The sequence below is a fragment of the Neolamprologus brichardi genome, chromosome 23 (genome assembly GCF_056152115.1).
Source record: "Neolamprologus brichardi isolate AB-2024 chromosome 23, ASM5615211v1, whole genome shotgun sequence".
NCBI lineage: Eukaryota > Metazoa > Chordata > Actinopteri > Cichliformes > Cichlidae > Neolamprologus > Neolamprologus brichardi.
Genome location: NC_142125.1, coordinates 18,804,254 through 18,825,633, shown reverse-complemented (window position 1 = coordinate 18,825,633; position 21,380 = coordinate 18,804,254). Strand labels below are relative to the sequence as shown.

The following is a 21,380-nucleotide window of genomic DNA, read 5'->3' as shown; positions in this document are numbered from 1 at the left end:
AAACACACCTGAGAAGTATTTAAACTTCTTCAGGACTCTTAATCATCTTTTAATCCCCTTTAGATGTGATAATTAAACCAGGGGTGTCAAACTTATCTTACAATGCAAACCACATACATCCCACTTTGATCTTAAGCGGGCGAGACCAGTGAAACCTCCTTTCTGTCAGTGTAAAGAAGTCACACATTTAACTGTTTTTCTTCATGATGAAGAAAAAGCTGCTGTGACAAAAATAGGAATCTGTCCACACAGCTCTCTGGATTTAATATGAAATACATGTGTAAAATTACGGAAAAAGCTATCATGGCCCACACTGTCCAGTTTTTTTAATTTGTTTTTAGGTTTAGTCATAAAAAACAGAAATGTCTATCATAGAAAGGGAGAAACAGACACTTTTCCTATACTCACAAAGTTACAGAGGTTTTATTAGAGACACAGTTAAGTGTTTTGCTATTTGGCATAACGTGTGAAATTGGAATTTCTTTGGTAAACCCCCCCCCCAAAAAAAACAAAACAGGCCTGACAACACTGTACACAATGGTAGAACAAGTCACAGATTCAGAAATCAATTTGTCCTTTATTGCTTCCATTTCTACATTCACCTTTTTACATACATTTCCATTTCTTTCAGTTCTACCTTTTTGCTGCTTTTCTACACATTCAGTTCTCCATTTCATCCCGATCATCACTTTAACCTATGACTTCTTTTCTCACAGTGCTTTCCTCATTTATTTCAGTTTCCCAAGTAAATTCATTCATTTTATGGTTAATATAGTAAATCTCAACCTCTTATGTTCACACAGAGAGAAGATAAGATTATGTTTCTAAATACAGTAGTGGTGATATCAAAACAAAACAAACAAAATAGTCTCCACCCTAAAAAGTTACTTCTGATAGTTTGCAGTCGTATTAGCTGCTGCCCATGGAAGTTTGCATCCATCGCTGAAAAAAAACAAGGATTTTTTCAATCCATAAGTCGAAATTTAAGGTCATCATCTCAAGATTAAAAGTTTGACTGACTAACTCAAACTTCTGAGAAAATGAACTTGAAATTTTGGAACTTGGAATTAAGCCAAAATTTTGTTTGTATTTTGTTTTTGTCAGTCATGGAAACAAGCTTCCATAGATGCCTACCATGAGATAAACAAATCTGATTTGAGGGTGAAAACTGAATGCAAGTGTTGTATGACTCATTAAGCTGGAGGCTGAAAATGCTAACAAAATAGAAACAAAGATTCAGCTGCAAAAGTCATACAAACAAGAAAACATGATAAGAGAGACAAATGAATATAGGGATATTTACAGAAAAGGACCGTCTCTATTCCTTATTAGTTACAGTCTCAGTGAATGCAGCTGGTCATAATGTAGAAAACCAGACTTTTAAACGATTATACTGAAACAAACATCAAAACACGAGCCATTAAAACATTTACACTAATGCTTAAATTTGGAGACGCATTAGCCCAGCCCAGTTACTTAGGTGATAATAATAAACCCCAGCAAATAGTTTGAATCGGCTGATTTAAGCGTCAGTATCGAACATTTATTTTTGCTGAAAGCATTGTGATATTACTTTTCTATTGAAGAAAAAAACAATGCTTAATTTATTTTGTTTTCCCCAATATTTTGACCTAATTGATTTGGATGTGGCTTAAGTTTTTAACTTCATGATTAACTGCAACCATAAAAACATTTTTTGAATACAAAATACAAAATTCAGGAACATTTTCTTAATGTGATAAATTAATTTGTTTTTGAATCACTTTTTTTATGTGTAAACTAATTTTTAATATTATACTGGCTCCCCTCCACAACGTCCATGATGTGGGTCTAGATGGATCTTCATCTAGATTAGTTGTTGATATTTTCTTAAGAACATCAAGATTGTATCGCCCATGTATTTCAGTTTGATTTGTGTGTGATATGAATATGATGTGAAAAGTCAGTCCTTTACACAATTCCTGGATCCACATGAGGAATCACCTCCGGCAGAGCATATCCAATTCAACACAGATGTGTATATACTAGAAGTTGCTGAAATTGACTGTTTCAGAATATTTAAAGTGTGATCTCAAGAAAACAAAATTCTCATGTGTAGAACAAACACGGGTTACTTGGCCAATATAAAGTGCAGAAGACAGAACGTAAATTTATCAATGTCAAAGAAACTTAGTGTCACTGACGTTGGAAAACATAACTAGTGTGGTTTAAAAGGAAATAAAAAGCGAAGAAACTGTTGGAGTGAAACTCTTATGTCATCGCAACAAGCTTCTTTTCTTGAAACCATTAATATTGTACACATCCTTTTAAGGTGACTGATGTAGTTAATTAGGAAGTGTGCTTTAGTGCATTCAGTTAAATGCTTCAGGTGAGATTCAGCTGAGTGAGCTGAGAATTTGCCACACATTCATGACCACATCCAATTTTTCTGTGGTGTCTAACATCCATCTGCTCCCAACTACATCAGCAAGCTTTCTTGTCCATCAAGCAGTCTCAACCAGTGTCAGACTGGATTCTCCATCAGCTCCCGATGACTCGTTGAAATCCTCTTCATCTTCATCCTCATCTTCCCCTTCAAAGATTGCAGTCATGGGGGCTGCAACAAGGCGGCAGCGGGCGGCAAAGCGGCGGCTAGCCGAGCAGGGAGGAGTGAGGGAGCGAGGGCGAGTGGAGGAGGATGAGAGGAAGAAGAAGGGAGAGGAGGAAGAAGATGAGAAGAAGAGGTTATTATGTGGCAGATCCTGTTGCCTCCATTCAAACATCATGGAGAAGCTCTGAGCACATGGAGATCTGGGAGGTCGCTGAACATTAAGAGTCAGGTGGGCAGTGATGTCATGTGTTTCTCCAGTTTGGAGGGAGCTTGTGGAGTTTACTTGGTCTGATGATATGTGAGGTGGTGGTGCACCATGAAGGTCAGCTGCTGCAGTGGGAGAAACAACTTTCCGAAGTCGCTCAACTGCTGAGATTCGAGATGAAGAATCAGGTCGACTGCCCTTCCTCAGCAGGAGAGCCTTAAAGCTCTCACTTCTTGCTGACCTTTGACTCTTGAGTGCCGCAGGTCGCATTAGCTGGTCAGTGGGAGTCACCGGAGGGGAGGGGGAGGAGGAGGAGCTTGAGACACGATGTTTGTCTTCTTCTAGATTCCTTCTTCCAAGCATCTTCCTCTTGGACCTGACACAAATGTGACAGAAAACAGTGAACAATAGTAACTGTATATTTAGAAGCTACATGCACTGAATTACATGGCCACAAGAGAGTTGCTCTATTTTAAAAGTTTCTAGTTAACATCAAGAGGCAACTTCTAGAAATCTGAAAAAATCAAATAGACAACAAAGACATAGGTTCCTAAGAATATGTCTAATATAGGGCACATAAACAATGACATGACAGGAATGGAAGGGAACTTGGATGGAAGCACTTTTGTTTCTCAAGTATAGGAGAAGCTAATTAGCTGGGGGATCAAAGAACAAGTAGACGAAGTAGATATCTTACATTTAGTCTCTGAGGAAGAACAGGTTGCGAGTTTACCAGTGATTATGTTTTTGACTACATTCCCTTGGTATCTGTCGGGAGGTTTGAACCTACTTGCGGCTTTGAGAACCAGACAAAGTCTGGAGATAGTTTTGTACCCTCTACTGTGTGTCGGACTGCTTGATGTTATCATACCTACATACATGAATACCAATGATCCCTGATTCCTCCAGTCTACATGCCAAAGTATCCTTGGGCAAGATACTGAATGCCAAATAACTTTTGATGCATCCATCTGAGTGTGAGTGTGTGTGCTTGAAGGCATAGAACAAAGTACTGAATGAATGTGTTTGTGAATGGGTCACTGAGGCTTGTGGATAAAAGGGATTTGAGTGCTCAGTTAGAATAGAGAAACACTATATAAGTACTACTACTAAATCTCTGGATTCTTTGACAGCTACAACTTATTCCTATTTGGGGCAACAGGGAATAAGGAAGAACTAGTTTCTATGTATAATAGGAGAATAATAAGGACACTACACACTTAGTGACTAATTAAAGGCTTTACCTGTAGACAAACCCCAACTACCAGGGCATTCATGCTGTCCCTTCCCATACAGCACTGCTCCATAGAGTAAGAGGTAGAATTCAAACCAACAAGTGAGGATGTGGTTTAAAGGATTTTACAGAACAAGTGCATAGTATACATTTTGTGTTCCCACCTGTGAATGATGGTGAATAGATCCTCTGTGGTTCGCGGACAACCAGAGATGAACATCTGATCTGCTGAAACGCTGCCAAACACATCAGCTGGGAAGGAAAGGAAAGGACAGTGAAAAAAAACTGAACTTCAATTATTCATTTAACAGTTCAGTTGAACTGAAATTGAAAAGATGAAGAAAACAATAATAATAATGGATTGCATTTATATAGCGCTTTTCGAGAACCTCAAAGCACTGTACAATTCCATTATTCATTCACTCTCACATTCACACACTGGTGGAGGCAAGCTACAGCTGTAGCCACAGCTGCCCTGGGGCAGACTGAATACAAGAGCAAGAATAATTATTTTAAGGGTATAAAGATACCTGTATGCTCTGAAGATGACATTCACAGACATGATACTGCGGTATATAAGTTCCTATGTATGTAAGTTCCTATTGAGCTGTAGTCTGACTGAACCACATGCTGTACCTTATCTGCATATTTTTGTCTACTCTCACAGCTTGTTTGGGCAGGAAACTTGGCCTACTTTGCTTCACACCTGCACAAACAAAAGCTCTGCCTACATTTGCTGAATGACTACTAAGGCAGATACTGGGGACAGCTAATACAGAAAATGCTTACTTAGTTTCACCAAGGACTCCATAAATTATATATTTGAGCATTTGGTGAACAATAAACAGGAATCTATAAATGTTAGCTGCTATAATGCATAATAGGCTCACTCCCCACCACAATCTGAATTGGATAGGTTAAGAAGCAGGATCTGTGGTCTTGATTGAACTTACCATCCTGGGGACTGCTAGCCTCCTTTGACTTTTCTCCTCCTCTCAGAGCTCCGGGCTCATCTTGTTTTTCACCTGGCTCTTGTATCAGAAGGTCTGGTAGTGACAGTTCACCCCGCAGGCTGTCAGTGGACAGTGCGCTGCTGAGAGAGTACCTGCTCTGACCAATCAAAGTGAAGGAGCTTTCAGAGTCACTTGTGTCTTGGTCCCAAACTTTAGTGACTTTCATCTTCTGGCTTATTTGGACTGTCCTGTCTTTTCTTACATCTCTCTCATCTCCAGATGAGGATGAAGAGGATGATGAGGATGATGAAGATGATGAAGATGATGGGGAGGGTTCCATTTTTGCTGACATCATTAGCAGCTGCCTGCCTGGCCTTTTCTTCCTCTTTTTCCTTCCTTTGTCTTTTTTCTTTGTGGTGGATGACATCATCATCATCCTTGCCATGTTAATCCTTCTCTCTTCCAAACTTTCCTTAATATCTTCCTCTTCATCTTCAGCTAGTGATGACCTCATCATTCTCCTCTGAAATGGTGTATCATCTTGATAAAGTTTTGTTTTGATATCACCACAAGTGGGGTGTGTTACTTCAGTTTGGGTGCCCTCAGTCCATGTGGAGGTAGTTCCTTGGCCCTTTGAGTTCCCTAATGTGCTACAGGTAGCCATTCCCATGATCCTTGAGGAGGCACAGGTTCTATACATTTCCATGGCTTCTAGGGAGTAGTTGGTCTTTAAGGTATCCAAGGTTTCATTCAAAGTGTTTCTAGCCATTGTGGTCCCGGTGCCTATGGTTTTCAAGGTGCTACTGCTAGCTGTGATGCACAGACTCTGTGAAGCACCTCCAGTCCCAGAAGTCTCCATGGAAGCCCCTCCTGTAATTTTAGATGGAAAGAGTGGTTTGGTTGTTTTGGGTGAGGTCAGTGAGAGATCTGGTCTCTTGTGCAAAATTGGTGGTTTTGTCTGTTGAGGGGAGCTGGCAGGTGAGTGCATGGTGATATTGGCAGATGTTGTGTTAATTGGGTATACAGGTGTCACTGAGTTATCACTGGTGGACACCAAGTGCTTTTGTGAAGGGGGACTATGGATCACATGTTTGTGTAAAGGTGTGCAGAAAGAATCAGCAGGAAGCTGTGACTGGCTGTTGAACCCTGGAGAAAATGCTGTACTTTGTCCATTGCTCCTCAACACATTGAGTTCTCGTGTGGCGTTGGGGGATGTTGTGAGACCCAGAATGCAAAGATCAGGCTTCTTTGGTGGAACTGGCTTCTCTGGAGAGCAGATCTTTCTTGGGCTACTTGGCTTCAAGTCCCTGTTACAGCGTTTAATATCAACATGCTTCAAATCTCCATCAGCAGCACAGAGTGACTGCATTTGTGATTTTTTCTTGTCATTTTGCTCAACTTCCTCTTTGCTCTCTAACAGCATTTTTCTGCATTCTCTTTGAATCTCTGCAAGTTCTTTGAGCTTAGCATCTGTTAGCACTGTTCCTATAATGTTTCGTTGGAAAGACGTAGGTTGACTTATTGTGCTGACATGGTTATTGTCAGTTTCATAAGACATTTTCACCCATGGACTCTCAGAACTGGAGATTTCATTGTTAGCTAGTGTAGCATACATGTCTGGATCTTTCTGTCTCTGTTCACTGGACTCTCTGCATTGAAGAGTGCCACCATTCCTCAGCTGAAGCCCAAGGCTTCTCTTGCTAGCAGTGTTATGAATAATGCTTTGTGAGCTTTGAAGATTGTTGAAATCTGACTCATCTGCCAAAAGCTCTGTTTTTGTTTGTTTGAAGAAATCATCACCTGATTCATGTTTAGGTTGTTTCATTTCAGCATTGTCTGGGCTGTGAAGGCTAGTATTATCCAAGGATGCACTGGCTGTATGATCTTCATTGTTTGCAACATAACTGATATCGTTTTCTGATCCTTGTTCCGCTAGTTTAACACAGGTGTTGGCTAGGCAAACAAGGTTTCCTTTAGTCAAGTCAGCCAAGTCGTGTTGAGCTTCTTTGATTGGTAGATCCTTGTTACCATGGTTACCAACAGACAACAAAGCGCCAGCATCAGTAGATGTACCATTGGCTGGCGGGACTTCCTGGTTCTTAATAGAGCGGAGTTTGACGTCCTGCAGAGCTTGAGCAGTTACCAGAGGGCAGGGGTGTGCTTTGCCATATTTGTGTGGAAACACATCCGGGCTTGGTCGGGAGAAGACAGAGGCAAAAGGTGTGGGGATAGTAGACAAAGGAGGGAGAGGGGGATGTGGTGGTGGTAGAGGGAGGTCAGCAATTGGCATGTCTGGGAGTTCTGAACATGGGGGAGGAGGGGGAAAAGTTGGGGGAGGAGGGAAGTTGGTGGAAGATGACACTGTAAATACCAGATCATGATGGGAAGTCTGCCTGACAGCGTAGGAGTAGGGGGGAGGAGGAGGCCGGGAGAAGGGAGGTAGAGGAGAAGGCCTGGCAAGGGATAATGGTGGGAGAGGAGGCGGTGGAGGGGGCAGAGGAAGGGATGATGGTGAAGGAAGAGGAACAAGAGAAAGTTTAGTGAAAGAACAAGGAGCAGGTGAGCAGGACTGCAGTGGAGGAGGAGGGGGAGGAGGAAGAGTTTCATGAATGGGAGAGCAGGATAGTGAAAGCAAAGAAGACTCGAGAAGAGGAGGCCGAGGTGGTGGGGCAGGAAGATTAATATGTTTGGCAGAGGAGTCTGAGGAGGTGCAGGAGGAGAGGGAAGAGGTTGAAGAAAATGAGGACGAAAGGGATGAGAAAAGTGAAGACTTCCTCTCTGGCACTGGTGGCTTTGGTCTGCCTTCACCTCGAGACCTTGTCCTAGGCAGGGAGGATGCGACAGGGGAGAGGGGGAAGGAGGTAAAGCAGGAAGAGGAGAAAGGTGAGGTTGGGGGGAGGGAGAAAGCTCCAGGACTTGTTGTGAGAGGGGAGGATGGGATGAGGGGTGAAGACACTGGCGTGCCAGGAGTTGGAGTGTTAGACTGACTAGAGTACCCACTGGAGGGCGAAGCAAGTCGCTGAAGCCCAGCCACAGAAGAGGAAGCTGGAGGTTGGTGATTGAGAGTAAAAGTCAGACCTTCCTCCTCTGAACCTGGAGATCCAGGGCTGAGGTGAGTTGGTTCGAGGTTGGAAGGAGGAGAGTTAGAAGAGGTTGATGCCTGGCAGTCTGGGTTTAGAGGCTCAAAGGTTGAAACTGAACCACAGTTAAGCCCACTTTGGCGTCTTTTGGTGCTACTTCGGGGGACCCAGGGATCCTGAAAGTTCTGGGGAGATGACGCAGGTGTATGCTGCATGGTGCGTTCCAGGCGGGGACTGCGCTCCACCTTGGGACTAGAAGAGGAACGCGAAGATTTGCTACGACCTGGCCGTCGCCTCAATGAATCAGAACGCAATGGTGGAGGAGGTGGACGCTTGGACTTGCGAAGGGAGATGCTGCGGGTGACAGAACGAGAGTAGCAGGAGGATGTGCTTGACTTCCTTTTCTCACGGTTTAGCGAGGGAGAGGACATCTTCACTGAACGCAAGGAGCTGCTATCAGTGCAAGAAGGGGAGGACCGACCAGAGGAGAGAAGTGGATCGAAGTTCCAACCTTCATCCGAAACACATCTCATTTCCTGGGAAATTCCACTGTGGACACTGGAGGTTGGAGAGTGGGTTTTGTAGCTCCACCTCTCTCCACTGAAGGAACAACCATCTGAGAAACACTGGGTGTCCTGCTTTGTGGTTGTCAGGTCATCCTCTGCTGGGTAATGAAATTGAGTCTCTGAATCAGTGATAGGGGAAGAAGGAAGAGAGCTGGTTGAAGAAAGGGCCTCATTATTGGGCTTATCACTGGGGGAAACCCACTCTGATTGTAGGGCACAACTAGAGGTTGCAGGGACAGATGATATAATAGGTGAGGAGGGAACGGAATTAGAGGAGGAGGAAGGAGACTGTGGCATTATTCTGGCAGTGGGGTCAAAGGGCAGCAGAGGGTGAAGATCACTGGGGAATCCCTGTAGATCCTGTGACTGGAAAAGAAAACAGGAATAAAAAAGAGAAAAATTATTTAAAATGTGCTCCACGCATTTCTAACTTAGCATAACTTGGTTTCCTCAAAAAGCCCGTATAGTAAATTTAGTGTGAAAATCCAAAGTATCTGATGCTCTTCTATTGCTTTGATATTTCTCTTCTACCCAACCGACAGTGAGCAGCAGTAACTTAAAAATTTAGAAAGGTCAACAAATGAAAGGCTCTGAGCCCATGACATACTCTCAGCATCTGTAAGACATTCTGTTCATTGGGGAAATGTTTGGAGTAGTTCTGAACTGTCTTGCCTCTGGCCTATGTTGGCTGACATTAGCATGCCAGTCATCTCGAAACTCCTTTAATTTATGCTTTGACTTTATTAGTGTAATAATAACGTCTCATTAATTTACCTGGTAGCAAGATGAGGAGAGGCTGAGAGTCCTGCAGGATACACTGTTACAGCTGGTGTCGGAGTTCAGGGAGGAGTTGGTTGCCGGACGGGGGAGGGTGTGACTCTCCAAGGATGGTGAGCAGCAGGAGCCAGAATGGCAACCAATACGTGGGGAAGAGGTAAGGGAGGCCATGAGGCTGGACATTCCCTCTCCTTTAGGGGCTCGGATTCTCCTTGTTGACAGCTGCTCCTCTTTTCTTAGATCTCCCTCTTCCTCCACCTCCATGTTCCTCTGCTGATGAGGAGAGGTACATTCAGATGCAGGTCGACCCACAGTGGAGAACTGACCAGGAAGAATGTCAGAGATAGATGGCGACTTCGGGAGGGCATTATCTGGTATCCCAGTAACTGTCTTGCGTCTGCTCAATTTCCGGGGTCGTCGGTTTAGTGAGTCAGCATTGGAAAGTGTTCTTCGAAAACTGGCTTGGCGATCAAAACTCTCACCTTAAGTGTGAACACATACAAAAAGGTAACAGTCAAGACATGAGAAACCAAGTCGCTACTCCGAATCCAAGTTTAGCCTATGAGTCCTGCTGTAGTTTACTTAAACCTCACATCATATCCTAACTCTGATGTTTCCCGTTAGTTACTTAGAGTCCTGATAAAATCATATGTCCCTTTAAGGTCTTCAAGATAAGCTTCTATTGAAAGAAGAAATCTCAGTTCCAAGTAAGATCTAAAGCTATAGTGGATAGTTATATAGTTATTTAACAAAAGTTAATCAAGTTTCTGTGAGAGCAGAATCCAGATGAAAATGGAGGCAATGTACCTCCGATTTCAACTCCTGGTCCAGAGTTAATTCTGAAAAGGCTAAAGGTAATTTACCAAGTCCCAAGATTTGGGTGAGTTAAATTGAAGTAAAGCCTCAAGCCTAAGAAGAACTTCAAGTTGGATTTGGGTCTCATTAGACTACTCTAACTTATATTTCAAATCGGAGTCCTATCCAGACTCCAGATTTTAAGATCTAAGGCATGAATCAAGATGACAAAAGCTTTCTGGTCTGCTCTAAATTAGAAGAACTTCCTATGAAGACCAAACTGATTTGAGCCTGAGAAAAATTTATAGGTAAATCTCGAGTTTATGTCTCAGTCTGTTTTTGAAACTAGATGCAAGTAGGAATTCAGTGTAGACAATATGGCAGAAATAAATTTAAAGTTTTAGATGAGTTTCAATAGTAAGTTCAGAGTCCTTAGAAACAGAATCTGGATCTGAGTCCAGCTGTACCTGTTACATTAATAGGAACAATATCTGCTGCGACTGCTTCGGCCTGCTGCCTCATCCTCTCCTCCGGCGTTGGAAGTCGAGGGGGCGGTTCCACATCCATTTTGACTTTTGGCTCATATGTTTGCTCATCATCATCCCAACAGGAGGTGAGATGGACGGGATTCAGGACCAGTGGTGTTAGGGGTCGCCTGTTGTTCAAGATGAACATCTCATCTTCCTCCGAGGATGTTGTGGACTGACAAAGAAAAGAGGCAGAAATTAACAGTTTGGTTTACAAATTGAGTTTTAATACAGTTAAATCTAGTCCAGCAGTGTTGGGTCTAATCTAGCCTGGAAGGGTCAAATTAAGACTTTGTTGACTGCTGGCTAAAAAGCCTGTTTGGGTGTAACTGAGATGCTACTCTACTTTAGTTTTATCTAATCTAGTGTACTACAGACATGTTTATTCCATGTTTACCTTTCTTCTCCAAACTGAAAACTTGAAACAAACTGAAAAGCAAGACTTAGAGAAAAAGTCCAAGACTCTGGACCTCTGAGGAGGGTTGAGATCAAAGGATGAGAAAAACATTAAAGGAAAGGTTAATCATTGAGTATAACAAATAGATGGCAGAAGATGTGTCAGTGCTTCAGTTTGACCAGCAGATGGAAATAAAACACAAAGATTCTGCACTGATTGCACAAACAGAAAAAGATCCAGAACACACCAAACCAAATGTCTGTAGTTTTAAATCAGGAAACTGGATTAAAACATAAACAATGACCATATATAAAAATCCAGGCTCCTTTATATATATGGGGAAACAAAGGGATTCTTGTCCTTTAAGAAGCTGTTGTCTTGTATTTTACAGTGTGGCAATAAAAATAGCTTAAAAAATTACCAAAAACAATTATTCTTTTATTCTTTCAGATGTAATGGTGAGCATGCTGGGCTGATATAATTGAGTTCCTGGGCCATGAGTCAGAGACACCAAACTGGTAGCGCTGGTGTCATTGTCTTCAGCCCCATTAATAATCACTGCATCTGTATAAACATCTTCACATGTTTCTCACCATCTTCCTGCTTTTGTCCCTCCACCCTCGTCGTGCGGTTCCGTCTGATTGGTTGATGCTGGAGAAGGAAGGAAGGGTGGGGCTGGGGGGGTGGGGCTGAGAACCACTTGGGATGCTGCAGCCATGCTGAGTCAGCCCATTACATGCTACAAACACACCATGATGATAGAAAATAGTGAGTTGAGTACATGAGAATGATTGTGGTGCAGTGATCAGCTGAGATCAGCAGGAGAGCTCAGCCTTCGTCATTTGTGCTTTCTCACAGTGACATGTGGCGCTGCAGCTGTTGCGATGCTGCAGAGCGTGCTGCATGCAGAGCCCTGCAGCACTCTGCAGTCTGCTCACAGGCTGCTGTCACCTCTAAGCTTAATTACTTCTCTGATAAGCATCAAAGAACCAGGATTTATGGCCTCAAGCGAAGGAAACTGATCATTTATAAAGCTTAAGTACTTCATTGAAAATTTATGGAATCAAACACAGTGTAAAAGGCCTTTATTGCTCAGCAGCTATAAAAACAGACAGGAGGCTGTTTATCAGGACTGATGGCTGATTGAGGATTTACTGCAGATTTCAGAGACAAACATTTAAAGAGCAAATGATGAGGATCTCTTTGAACAGGCAGCTGCTTTTGCAGTCTTTCCTGGCAGATTTGTTGGTGTAAACACCCAAACAATGTTAGCCTTACCGCCATGACAGTGTTATAACAGTTATTAGTGATCTGCCACTGCAGTGAGGAAGACTGTGAGCATTTCCACCTTCAGCCCATAAAGAGCAATATCAAGAGTGGAGAAGAGTACGTATTCTTTCAGCAGCAATTCTGTGAGTGTGTCAGGTCAGAAGGTCACTGTCTGCTGGCATCTGTCAGCCAATGCTAATCCTACAGGACACACACACATTTAGGACTCGAGGTTTGTGTGTAACAGACTTCTGAGGCTCTGGGGGTTCACACAATTCTTGAACTTGACCCAAAATAATTTTCAATTTTCTTTTTTAATTATTTTACAGAATATATAATATGACATAAGGAAGACAACAAATAGGGAAAAACACATTTATTATTTATTCATTAATTTATTGTAAACATTTAACTTAAATATTTTCAATTTGTTTAAATACTTATAATCTACTTATTGATCAAAAATCTTTTCCACCTGGGCCTACATCCAAGAATGGATACAGATACAATCCATTAACTCACGCTGTGAATGTTTTCTGAAGCAGACGTCATTTAGCCTGACCAGATGCTCCATGTCATTCATATGTCCGACTTCCTGCCCTCCTCATCTGCTCTGTGCGGCTGGAAAGGACTTATAATTAACTTGGATTGCAGAGCCACTTCAGAGATGCTTCTACAATGTGGAGCAGTGGTTTTAGTGTTTTCAGTCATTTCTACCGCAGCCGCATTGCAGTTTCTCCTCGTGGGACTCAAGTATTATTGATCGAGTTTATACACAGACTTCTTTAAGTGAACGTCTCAGTTCACAAAACAGTCTGATTGCTGTTCTGGACTAATCCAGGCTCTCTAAATATTTGAGTTAATGAAGGTTCTCACCCTCTCTCTGTAACCAGAGCTGGTTCTTGATGTCAGTAAATGTTTTTTTTTCATTGGTTTATGGTCTCAATAGCTACTTTTAAGTCTTATTGAAGATAACATGGCGTTCCTTTTGGAAAGTATGGTTCCATTAGAGTGAGACAGGACCAGAAATCAGGGAAGGATTTAAAGTGTGGCTACTTATTTTCATCTAGAGACTTTCTCAAGTCTCTTAGCATTACTCTAAATGTGTTTCCCCACAGATCCAGTTAATCTCACATTTTTGTAAGGTTAACTGATGAAACACTAAAGTACCACTCTCACCTCGCAGGTCATCAGCACTGCCTGATCGCCTTTTGCCAGGGATGAAGCGCAGACCCTGCTGAGGCTTCTGGGTAGTGTAGTGAACAGACCACTTACTGTCCCCGTCCCCTGCAGCACAAACAAAGACAGAGAGAGAGAGGGAGAGTGAGGCTACTTTCTGGATTTTAATCTTGTTTCAGCAAATCTTTTCACACTCAGAGGAGCAGTGATGATGAGAGCTGCTGCACTCAGCACTATTCAAGGTGACCTCCACATCACAGGGCTTTTATTGTGAAAGAGCAGCAGACAGTTAGACAGTTCCAGAAGTGTCAGAAGGTATTTCGGGTTTTCAAGAAGCATCAGTGGTGCTTGAAGTTCTAAAACATTAGAGATTCAATATAAGGCTTGCGGAGTTTTCACTGGCTCTGAAAAAGAAGATGCAATTCTTCTAGGAAGGCTTAAACAGTCTTTACGGGGTCCAAGTAATCCTCAAGGAGGTCTGACAAGTTGTGACAATTTTTGAGAAGGGACCACAGGTCTTTGAGAAGATTTAGGGAGTCCTGTGGCAGGTTCTTGAGGAGGTTCTTTATGTTAGAAGGAGGCCCTTGATGAAGTCATAAAAGAATCACAGGAACCACCAAGGAGTACCGGAATGATAAAGAGACCATCCTGATTCTTGAGGTGCTTCTGCTGGTCCTTGATATGAACCTGAAGAAGCTTCTTAGTTCTTAATGGGATCCCAGAAGTTCTTGGTAGGTAGTGGTCCTTGACCAGGCAGTAGACATCTGTGGCAGCTTCAGTGAGTCATTGCAAATGTTCCCGTGATTCAAGCTGCTCTTGTATGTTGAGGACATAATAAATGTCCACACTGATCATCAAGAAGATACTATGGTTCCTTAATTATTTTTTCCAATTGTCCTTGAGAAATAACACAGGTCTGTAAAGAGATTTAAATTGTTCTTGAGGGTGTTCTAGAGGTCACTACGAGGTTATAAAGCTCTGAATAACTTTTCCGAGAGTCCTTGTGGAGATTCCAGGGGTCCACAAGTCTTGACAAAAGCCTTTAAATAAGCCTTACTGGTTAAAAGGTTAAAACCTCGAGAAGACATCCTAAGGGTCCTTGTGGATATTCCAGGACCCCTTGAGAACACAAATGCCAAAAAGGTCTTTAAATGATCCCTAAATTGGGTTCTTGAAGTCAGTAAGATTATTACAAGGCATTTAAAGACAGTCCTGGAGACCTTGAATAGGGTCTCTAATGTTTTAGACTATAGTTACAGGTAATATAAACTCACATTTCAAATGCTCATTAAACTGCTGATCTAAAATACGTTTGACATGATTTTTACATGCACCTGAGAACCAATCAGGGGGTGGTATCTATGAGGTCATCTTTAGAGAGCTATAACTCACTCTACCTGTACAGCTCAAAGGTAAATCAATCCCTCGCCAATACAGCGACACTCACCTCTGGTCTTACTGAGATATCTGAGGACAGATTTGATTGCCGTTCCGATCAGAACCATAACGACGCCACACACTCGATAGACACACACACCGACACACACACACACACTCCTGAGGCTGCAGCAAACAGAAAGAGAGCGGGCGAGCAGCAGCAGTAATGCAGCTCGACTCGCTGCAATGCTACTCTCCTCCCACTCCTCTCTCTCTTATTCTCTTTTTATGTCACTCGCTCCCCCCTCTTTCTTCCTTTCTTATCCACACACATACACACACACACACACACACACACACACACACACACACACACACACACACACACCGTTGGCAGGAAGCCAGCACACGTGTGTGTCCTTCATGTGTGTCGCCAGGTGACGAAGGTTACCCGCAAATACCGCATTATCACAACGACACATGAAACACGATGCTTTGTAGATGAAGGGAGATGAAGAAACAGAATTCAAAGTGTGTCCGCGCCTCTGATGTATCCCTGTTCATCTTTTATTCTCTGTGTTCTCATGTTTCTATCTTTGTGAGGTCCGAAGAGAGTGAGGACATGCTGTCAAAGTGCGGACATCAGCCTTGACATCAGCATCTGAGGGATAAAATGAGGCAAAATGCCAAAAAAGACAAAAACAAAAAACACCAAAAAACCTTCAGGGTATAACAGGTGCTAATGCACAAAGAGATAACCGGATCCAGTATTTGAATAGATGCAGGTGGTGCATATTTCATGTTTTTACAGTCAGATCTGTATATATTTTTAACAATAACCTTTCAAAAGAATGATATAAATACAGCAGAATACAATTTTCTTGTTCATCCATCCATCCATCCATCCATCCATCCATCCATCCATCCATCTATCCATTCATCCATCCGTCTTGTGGTGCTTTTCTGAATGTGGGGCAACAGTCTATGTAGAAAAGCCCAGATCTCCCTCTAACCAGCCTGCCATCCAGGTCTTCTGGAGTGACGGCACGGTATTCTGAGCTAGCTTTACAGGAGACGCTAAATCTCTCTGGGATGACCAAGCTCCTCATCCTATTTCTAGCAGAAAGCCCAGACAGCCTGAGAAGGAAATCATTTCCCTGCTTATATCTGTGATCCCATTCCTTTGGTCACTGACCACAGTTCATAGCCATAGGTGGGGATGGGAAGGTAGATGTAGTATCTCTAGAGCTTCGCTTTCATACTCAGCTCTCTCGTCACTGCAATAGACTGTAAAAACATCTGCATCACTGCTGCATCAATCCATCTGTAGTCTATTACTCCTTCCTGGCCTCGATCATGAACCAGACCCCAAAATAACTCCACCATTTAGTGCAGAAGCCATTCCCAGCCTTGAATAGCCCCACCACACTTTTCTGACTGAGAACCATAACATCATGGAGACTTGTTTTTTTTTTTTAAATTTGTAACATATTGTTGAAAATGCCTACTTGTCTTAGTAGATGTGTTTAATGGACATAGCGGGGGTAACTTGTACACTCCTGAAGGTTTTATTAATCCTTAATAAATATCCACAGGTTTTGGGCTATATACCATATATTGCCATGAAGATGGTATCTTTTTCAGGTAAAGCATTGCTTATTTCAACAAGAACATCATTTTTTAACTGTCATTCCTTATGGCCTGGACACTGGCTAATGTCAGTTTCATAGTTTTCGTGATAAAATGTTGGCATTTTGTCAAATTTTGTGGAATTGTTTTTTTCTTTTTTCTTTTTTTTTTAGGGAAAATCTTGCTTTTCAGCAAGACTATATTCTGCACATATTCCAACAGCAGAACTCCGCAGTAAAAACGTGTGCAACCCTAAGTACTTGTGGTAACACTGGCCATGGCTGATAGAGTCGACAGTCACCTTCATCATCACCAACTGGGACAGTTCCAGTCTGTAACTGTGCCGACTATGTGGGCCAGTGGAGCAGCTAATTACTGTCTTCATGGCTGACAGCCTGTCTGTCTATCTTCACCTTCTCACTGTTTTAATTAGTTTCATTAATTAGACAGTAAGTAGGACACACTATCATTATGTCATAGTCTTATATATAGTCTGAATCTGTTAAACTCTGAACTCTGTCAGCTGTCCAGTCAGGAAAGAGGAAGGATGAGGACAGAGTCACGTACCACTGACTGATTGATGCTCAGTTTTCTTTGTTTTAACATTTTAAATGCTGAGACGTCACCACAAAGGCAACATGAGGGCGGGATACTGAAGGTACATGTTAGGAAGCTAACAGGTAGCAGCTGTTGCAGCTAAAAAGCCTGTTCATTATCTGTTATTCGTGGAATTAGCTTTTAGGCCAATGCGTGGAGCGGCAGCTAATCCTAACGCGCGCACACACACACGTACACATGAAGAAGATTATGCACACAGGGGAGATAATTAACCAAGAATATGGAGAGCTGGTGTGATTTTCTTCTGCATGTTATCAGAGAATAATAGCTGACTGGTGCTGTGATGCATTATTGATCAGACAGTCACACAGGGTGTGAGAAAGTGTGTTTACTTAGCCACAGGAGACGTGCAGGCACTGAGTTACTGCTCTAATATTCTCATTTAAACATGAAGAAACTGTGAGGCAAAGACTGAACCAAACTGGGACGAGCTAATCTGGAAGATTTTATTGTATCACACTTTAATTTTACTGATAGCACTAATTATGAATATCTGTCATGAGAAATCTCTTCCCAAGTCATCCAGGAGCAAACTGAATTGAGTTTAAGTGGATCCTAGTCTGCCCTGATGAGAAGAAACACATTAAAATTTGTGCGAGATTTAGAAGCAAAGAGAGCCAGATAAAGCCATCTACTAGTGGCTGAAAAACATTCATAATATCAAAGAACCAACTTAACCAAAACAAAGTAACTACTGCAATTTAATGTCTTGATGGATTCTCAATCATCCAGGAAAGTAAATCTCCAAAAAGTTGATTCTGTTCATCTGGACGTAGCGTTTTGTGGGAGAAACATTTCGTCACTCATCCAAGTGACTTCTTCAGTCTCAGCTGACTGCAGGTTTCCCCAATCTTATAAACAGTACATTTGCATAATGACTGAAACCAGCCCACTGAAGGAACAATGGGCTGGGAGGTCAGTTCCTTAATCTTAATTATGCAAATTCTCATGACCATTGATCAACAACCACTGACCAAAACCCATTGATCAAAGACCACTGAATGGTCCAGAGATGATCAAAGACCATCTCTGAATCGAGGAGGGGGCCTAAGGGTACATCTTTCACCATCTTACAATGCTGTGATTGCAGCCATTCCCCAACTCTCTGTGAATGGTACTCATGGCCATTGATCAGTGGGCTTTGGTCAGTGGTCATGAGAATTTGCATAATTAAGATTAAGGAACTGACCTCACAGCCCATTGTTCCTTTAGTGGGCTGGTTTCAGTCATTATGCAAATGTACTGTTTATAAGATTGGGGAAACCTGCAGTCAGCTGAGACTGAAGGAGTCACTTGGATGAGTGACGAAATGTTTCTCCCACAAAACGCTACGTCCAGATGAACAGAATCAACTTTTTGGATACTCCAATTTAAGACTATATCAAACCAAAACATGACAGGTGAGAACATCCAGGGCTTTATAACGCCAAACTAGGTGAGTTACTATTATTTGTTACAAAACTTAGCTGGGACCATTTAGAATATCAAACCAAGCTTTTCAGGGCCAAATAAAGCCAGACCATACTAAATGGGATAATTCAGGACCTCAAGCTGGAATCTTGGAGACCAAAGTGAGTCAAATGGTCAAATAAGAGTAGTTGAGAATATTCAGGAGGTCAAACATCAGGAACATCACGAAAACTGAGATTATTTGGGACCAAACTAAACAGAGCTAGAGTGGTAGTAACCATTCAAGTCCCACAATCTAGCACTATTCTGGGCTGAATACAAGCAAAACCTTTGATTATGCAACCTCAAATAGATAATCCAGGATAACAAATGGTACCATTCATAATATCAAAAAAAGTAACTGTTCCAATTTGCCACAGTGTCACAGTGTATTTGGGACTTTTAAAAGTCAATTCAGGCTGACTGGGATCTGTGGGAACAAAACTGAACTAAGCTATAGGCTACCCTGGACCAAACTGGGATAACCCAGACCTGGTTGGTTAATTAACGGTCTCAAAGAAGGAGGTAATTCGGAGTGTGTTATGCTGCCTTATATGATTGAGTACCACATAAACCCAAATACATGTGTCTATTTGACTATCATCTGAAATCTTTGAGGACCAAAATGGTCCAGTTGCACAATTCAAAACCAAAAGAACCATTTCGGGATTCCCAGCTTGGATAGTATATTTCTAGCAGTGTAATACCAAGTACTAGTAGCAGTATTCTGATTACCCAAATTTCTTGGTAGTACCTTTGTGTAGAAGGGGTGTAGTTTGGGTTGCTTCCTTCCCAGACATTCTCCCTTTGCGACGTCTAAAGCACAAGAAGCTTGTCTTGCACTTCCTGCTGGGCCTGTAGCGATATTGTGGTGGCGGCTCTGGCTCCTTGAATGGGGGTGTAGTTCTAAGATGAAAGGGCACAGGCATGGTGTAACCGGGACGGGGCTCTGGGGTTGGGGGGCAGGAACTAGTTCTGCGTCGCTGGGTGAGAACTGGGCAGTTAGGGCGCTGCAGCTGAAGCGGCGGAGACTGTGGATGGGGTTTACCGCAGGCCTCTGGAGTAAGGAACAGTTTCCCACGACCCTCTGGGTTGAAAGAAGGGTTGACATGGGAGCGTGGTGGGAGTTGCTGCGGGCGGAACCAGGGACTGTTTCCTTGATACTGCAGGTGAGCTGGGAGGGGCTTTTTTTCACTTGAGGCTGATGCAAGCTGTCCCACGCCACCTGCATTTAACCCATAGATGGCGTCATGGTGCTGGTAGATTTTAGCTCTGAGCAGGCGCCGGCGCAGGCTGCCCTCTGTTTTTGGTTGCAAGGCAATCATCTTGCGTGGAAGAAGCTCATCTCGCTCTTCATCAGGACCAGAATTCCAACAATGCGACGTCACACCAGGCCCCGCCCCCTCCCCACCCAGGCATTCCACATATGAAATCATTGTTTCTCGAGCTGTGATTAGGAGTTTGATGGGCTGACAGATTACAGGTGACTCACCACGACTAAACTACAATAGTATTATCATCTTTTCACAGTAAAAGTCTGCAACCTTTTTCAACCCCTTATTATTCAAACTCATAAAGAGATGTGTATTATCCAGGTCCTTCACAATAAATGTCCAAAGAGGATCAATAGTTCCAGAAAAGGTCCTTTAAAATTCCCCCAAATTTAGTTAGCCCTCCATTATAAAATAGTTTGATTCTGCAAAATAAGCATTAAAAATAATTTTTGCCTTTTTTAGTTGAAGAGAAAAATGAATGTCATCGGACGCATATATTTTCCAGTTATTCACAAAAGGAGCCTTGAGCATTTCACAATAAAAGTCTTAAAATGCTATATCTTCACAAATAGCACCTTCGGGTTCAGAACAACTATGCAAATTTGTATTATCACAAAAGGTTGATAAAAAATAATAATTTTAAAAAATGCTCTAAAACAAAGTCCAAAATGTGCTCAGTCGTTTATAAGTGACAGATCTCCGGATCCTCATGTCCACATGTGCAAATGTCCATTTCTCAAAACAAACAATCCCAACATTTCACAGTAAAAAAAAAAAGAAAACCTTGGTGTGACCCTGGAATGAACGCAGTTAAAACCTTTAGGAGCTCTGTCCAACTTCTTCTTATTCCTTCACAATAAATACCTCAGACCTCCAAACCACAAACCAAAAAGTCTCTCTCGGCCGATGTGAATCCAGAAATGATTACAGTCCAACAGTAAATGTGATTTTTCTTCAGAGGTGTTGACATAGTGCTGCTTTCTTTCCTCTCCTCTCTCTAACTCTAATCTACTAACAGGGATTATCCAGGTCTGCAGATGGCCGATGTGGGACAGGTATTTATCACCACACTCACAACACATGTTGCTCAGTAATGCGTTACTGTGTCAAACTGGGCATCTCTAAATTTAGATCTTAAACAGAAGGTTAACATCCTTCACAGCTTAGTTAAACTTCACCTGCACACCACACGATGTGGGTTAATACACACCTGTCAACTGCAACAAATGCACCAAATCCTACTTCTATAGCTACAGTTAGCAGTTATAGGAACTCGCTGAGCCAGATAACGTTTATTACAGCCACAAAATCACGGCATTGACAGCAGCAAATCCTCTTTGGATTCTTTGACCAATTAATATGCTTCAGAACCAACACTTCTTATCTTGATGATCAGCATGCAAATACGCAGAATGGACATAATGATGTGGAGCTTGAACTATAGAGACTGCCATTAGTGTC

The 21,380-nt window shown here is 42.3% G+C and overlaps 1 protein-coding gene across 3 annotated transcripts; it reads right to left on the bottom strand.

Moving 5' to 3' along the window:
• Positions 1 to 557: 557 nt before the first annotated feature.
• nhsl1a (NHS-like 1a) lies at positions 558 to 20,081 on the bottom strand. 3 transcript variants are annotated; one of them, XM_087836776.1, is made up of 10 exons: positions 19,400 to 20,081; positions 13,573 to 13,680; positions 11,718 to 11,863; positions 11,125 to 11,199; positions 10,668 to 10,902; positions 9,403 to 9,887; positions 4,983 to 8,994; positions 4,194 to 4,281; positions 4,040 to 4,093; positions 3,087 to 3,171 (listed from the first exon to the last, which is right to left on the bottom strand). In XM_087836776.1, exons 1-9 carry the CDS (start codon positions 20,079 to 20,081, stop codon positions 4,069 to 4,071), a joined length of 5,856 nt encoding a protein of 1,951 aa, XP_087692902.1. In that variant the 3' UTR covers positions 3,087 to 3,171; positions 4,040 to 4,068. The 3 variants fall into 3 exon arrangements, with proteins under 3 accessions (XP_087692901.1, XP_006800390.2, XP_087692902.1); XM_087836775.1 differs by lacking the exon at positions 4,040 to 4,093 and having other exon boundaries at positions 558 to 3,171; XM_006800327.2 differs by lacking the exons at positions 4,040 to 4,093; positions 11,125 to 11,199; positions 19,400 to 20,081 and adding an exon at positions 15,020 to 15,187 and having other exon boundaries at positions 558 to 3,171.
• Between the last annotated feature and the right edge of the window lie 1,299 nt (positions 20,082 to 21,380).